Genomic DNA, 4564 nt, shown 5'->3' with positions numbered 1-4564 from the left:
CAAAAATTAAATAAATTAAATGGAATATGTTCTTGAAAAAAAAAAAAAAGTGAATTGAATCTGGCCATTATATATTAATGTGCAGCTGAACTGCTACGTGCCGCTGGATTATAAATAGGAAAGCGATGCTTTTTTAATCACGTTTTAAATAAACATTACGGTTCCACCACTATTTTTTACTTCTTAAATGATAGATGTAGTACAAAATATTTTTAGAGCTTTAATTTAGTGTTTGTGATGATTGCTACTACTCCTACTTTCTAACAACTAATTTTGTCGGAGTAAATAGTTAAATTAATTTTTAAAAAATTATTTGTTTTTTAAATTAGTTTTTAAATAATTTTTTAATTGAATTTTATATTTATCATTTAAAATTGGGCAAAACACCAAAATAAACCAATGCGAAAATTTTATTACCCAGATCAGCCAAAACCAAAATTTTTCCAACAATCTACCAATGAGCAAATATATATAATTCGAATCAACTCGATTCAAATTGCAAATGCAAGTAATTCGAAACAACTTGTTTCGAATTACCATTGAAATAAAAAGCATGTAATTCGAATCAAGTAGATTCAAATTAATGGTGGCTAAATCGAATTGAGTCGTTTCGAATTAGTATGGAAACGTGACTCAATAGAGTTCGAATCATGTTCATTCGAATTATTCACAAGTTGATTCGAAAGGTAATTCGAATTAAGTTGATTCGAATTACTTGTTAGTTCCCTATATAAGGAGTTGGAACCAAGCTCATTCGAATCACTTTTACTTGTTACTTTGCTTATTTATATTAGTTCCGTTACTTTAAACAACAGACATACAAAGCGTTTGCAACTAAGAAATTTTTTAACCTTACATAACTAAAATTCAAAACATAGTACAGTAGTAAATCAAACAACGCAAAACCAACCCTACCCATCTATCACTGTCCTCCCTGGCTACCTCCAACCTGTGGGCAGCTCCGACGAGTGTGTCCGGGGAGCCGACATAAGCCGCATCTCTTAGGCCGGTTTGGATCTGTCTTGTCCATGTTCGTCCGAATCCGAGTAGACCTGGGACGACCCTCCCTTGCACGCCTCTTGTTCGGGTCCGGTATTACCGTCGGCCCATCATATGGTGGCCAGAAACCTTCTGGGATTGGAGGTCTGAATCCCATCTGATAAACACTAAAAACGTTATTGAGTCGATAGACTGGGTGGACATAGGAGTGCCAAGTGACTCGTGAGTAAGCACAGTATGCCAGTGCGTGCGGACAAGGGAAATGCAGTGCCTGGAAGTATCCGCAATCACATGTCTAAGATCCGAGTGACACCCTGTAGCTACCAAGGGAGAAAGAACCAGTAGGAGTGTTCTCTGCGACCGTGTACTCCGAGTTGTCCCTGTCATACAAAGTAACTGTGAAGCACCTTGCCGTCTTCAAGTTGGCATCGATACATTTAACAAGGTGTTGACTGAATTGTTGTCCCGTACCCAGCTGGGCCTCCGCCTCTCTCCCCTTGCGAACAAAAAGTTCGGCCAACCGACCGTACGTTGCTTTAACCAACGAGCATACAGGAAGGTTCCTCACACTCTTGAGGATTGAATTCACACACTCAGATATATTTGTCGTCATGTGACCGAATCTTCGGCCCTCATCGCAATACTGTGTCCACAATGAATACTCAATCCGGTTTGCCCATTCACACATCGCCGGATCTTCCGAGCGAAGAATATCAAACCAGTAATGGAACTCGACCTCCGTCTTAGCATAGGCAGCGTTCACGAGAAGCCTCCTTGCGTCTTTACCCTTGAAGGTGAGGGCAAAATTTGCTGCTACGTGCCGAATGCAGAAAGCTCGGTATGCAGCCGGAGGTAGCCAGCCACCGTCGGGAGCCTCAAGGGCGGCCTTGATGCCGTTATGCCTGTCAGAGATAACGAGCAGACCTGGCTATGGTGTAACGTGCTGACGGAGGTGGGAGAGAAAGAATGACCAAGACTCAACATTCTCACCCTCGACTAGCGCGAATGCAACAGAGAGTATGTTGAAGTTCCCGTCCTGTGCAATTGCCACAAGCAGAGTACCCCCATACTTACCAAAGAGATGGGTCCCATCAATACTAACCAACGGCTTGCAATGACGAAATGCCTTGATACATGGTGGGAAAGTCCAGAACAGTCTGTGAAAATAAGTCTGAGATTCGTCCAGCTGTCCCCAAGTCGAACAGGGCTAGTCCGAAGAACTGTAATAGAACCAGGCATTGTCACCTGCACTCCTAACACCCACCGTGGGAGCTCGTTGTAAGACTCGTCCCAGTCACCATAAATGAGCGCAACAGCCTTCTGCTTCACCATCCAGACCCTCCTGTAGGTCGGCCTGAATCCGTAGTGCGACGCAGTCGCATTTAGGAGCACCTTGATGTTAACGAATGCATCAGCTCTAACCATTGGCATAATGAATGCCGATATCACATGATAATCCAAACTCCTGTGATCATTGGAGATAGAGCTGACGAGACAAGTGTGCGGTCCATTGTACCGTTTGACCTCCCATATGCCCTTGCGCTGCCGGAGACTCAGCCGAATCAACCATGTGCACCCATTTCCGAACTCAGAACCCAAATCCTGCAGCCTCCCCAGGTACCCCCGGCTGCCTCATGGCATCCAAGTCCAAAGATGAAAAATGTGGAGGGTACTGCTGCGTGCCAGAGCTAGAGCTACCACCGGCACCGGCAGGCTCACTCGCTTCGATCTCATCGCCACTATCATCAGCAATCATATCCGGCTCGACATCATCGTCCTCTACATCATCAAACAATCCATCTCCAGCCCTAGCCGGTGCAGCACAGTGTACAGAGGTCCAAAAAAGTTCCGTTGTTCCAACCTCGTCGCCAACACTGCCGTTGAGATCAACAGCAAACGAAGGGGAGGCAACAGGCGGGGCGGGTGGCTCGTAAGCAGGGACTGAGGAAGATGTAACGGCAGGTCTTGAGCTAGAACCGGCAACCGTCGCTAAAGCGTTGGTATTCCGGTTCGAACCCCCCGAGCTGGACACCACATCAACCAGCTTTGCCAACAGCTCCGGTGTCCGAACTTTGAAAAACTGCCGGCGACAAAGAAACATGACCTGCAAGTCCTCATCATTCCTGATCGTGAAACTATCATACTTCACGCTATCTTGGAGCACCGTGATTGGAATGTGATAGAAAAACTTCTTTACCCTTTTAACACCTTCCAGACCAAGTTTTTCCAGTACAGACCTAGCAAGGTCATCATAACTCATCGTAGAACTCACGATAATACAGAGATGATCCTTATCGGTGAACTTGACACCTGACCGAGTTTTCCTCTTAATCGATCCTCTGTGGTGAACCAACACTATAAAACTGTCCTCACCAGCCATATGACCCCTCAATGTTGAGAGCAACTCACGTTCATCACATATATATACAGGCCTGGAACACACTAATTCGAAACAACCTAATTCGAACTATATACACATAATTCGAATCAACTGAATTCGAATTAACTAATGCTTTGTTTTCCTTAGTAATTCGAGTCGACCTAATTCGAATTACGTATTGGTCCATTTTGCTACTAGTTCGAATCGATTTGATTCGATTTAATAAAGGATAATTCGAATCTACTTGATTCGAATTACATGCTTTTTATTTCAATGGTAATTCGAAACAAGTTGTTTCGAATTACTTGCATTTGCAATTCAAATCGAGTTGATTCGAATTATATATATTTGTTCATTGGTAGATTGCTGAAAAAATTTTAGTTTTAGCTGATTTGGGTAATAAAATTCTCCTATTGGTTTATTTTGGTGTTTTGCCCTTCAAAATTTGTAAGATAGTCACATTTGTATTTTGGTGGATACTATAATGAAGATGGCAAAAATATCTTCTCATGAAGATGCTTTGGTTAAAAGTGTGGTTTATTTATTTAGCCACACTTTAAACAAAAACAACACTTTTATAAATATCAAAATCTAACCATACAATCCATCATCCAAAGGTCAAAAAGAAATATACTCATATAAAGACAATTATGCCATCTTCATTATAGTATCCACCTTGTATTTTTTATTTTTTTAATTAACGACGTCAGAATTTATTGATATAGCATATTAAATAATACCATACTAATAATTTTAATTAATGATTAATATGATAAGTTTATAAAATTAAATTAAATCGACTCAAATTAAAATATTCTAATATTTCAAAATCTTTCTCTCAATTGAATTTTGATTTATCTAATTCAAAACAGATAATTTCAGCATTAACAAAAACAAAACAGATTTTTTTTACCTAAACAAATTAAACATGGTGGCCTACATGGTTTAATTTTCAACGATAAGATAGTGTTTCCTTCTTCTCCTTTAAGATAATCATATTAGTTTCCTTTTTATTATGTTATTAATCACGTTAGAATTTATTAACATAATACATTAAGTGATATTATAACAGTAGTTTTAATTAGTGGTTAATATAATAAATTTATGAAATTAAATTAAATTAATTAAATTAAATTAAAAATTTTTAATATTTTTTAATTATATTTTGATTTGATTTAATTATTT

At 39.7% G+C, this 4564-nt stretch overlaps 1 protein-coding gene across 1 annotated transcript; it reads right to left on the bottom strand.

Annotated features, from left to right (window-relative positions):
- Window positions 1-2587: 2587 nt before the first annotated feature.
- Window positions 2588-3379, bottom strand: LOC107480436 (uncharacterized). The gene has a single exon (XM_016100580.1). The coding sequence runs from the start codon at window positions 3377-3379 to the stop codon at window positions 2588-2590; it is 792 nt and encodes a 263-aa protein (XP_015956066.1).
- Window positions 3380-4564: the final 1185 nt, after the last annotated feature.

This window comes from Arachis duranensis, chromosome 3 (genome assembly GCF_000817695.3).
Source record: "Arachis duranensis cultivar V14167 chromosome 3, aradu.V14167.gnm2.J7QH, whole genome shotgun sequence".
Taxonomy (NCBI): domain Eukaryota; kingdom Viridiplantae; phylum Streptophyta; class Magnoliopsida; order Fabales; family Fabaceae; genus Arachis; species Arachis duranensis.
Note: the sequence above shows the minus strand (reverse complement) of the source record. Positions and strands in the feature narration are given on the sequence as shown.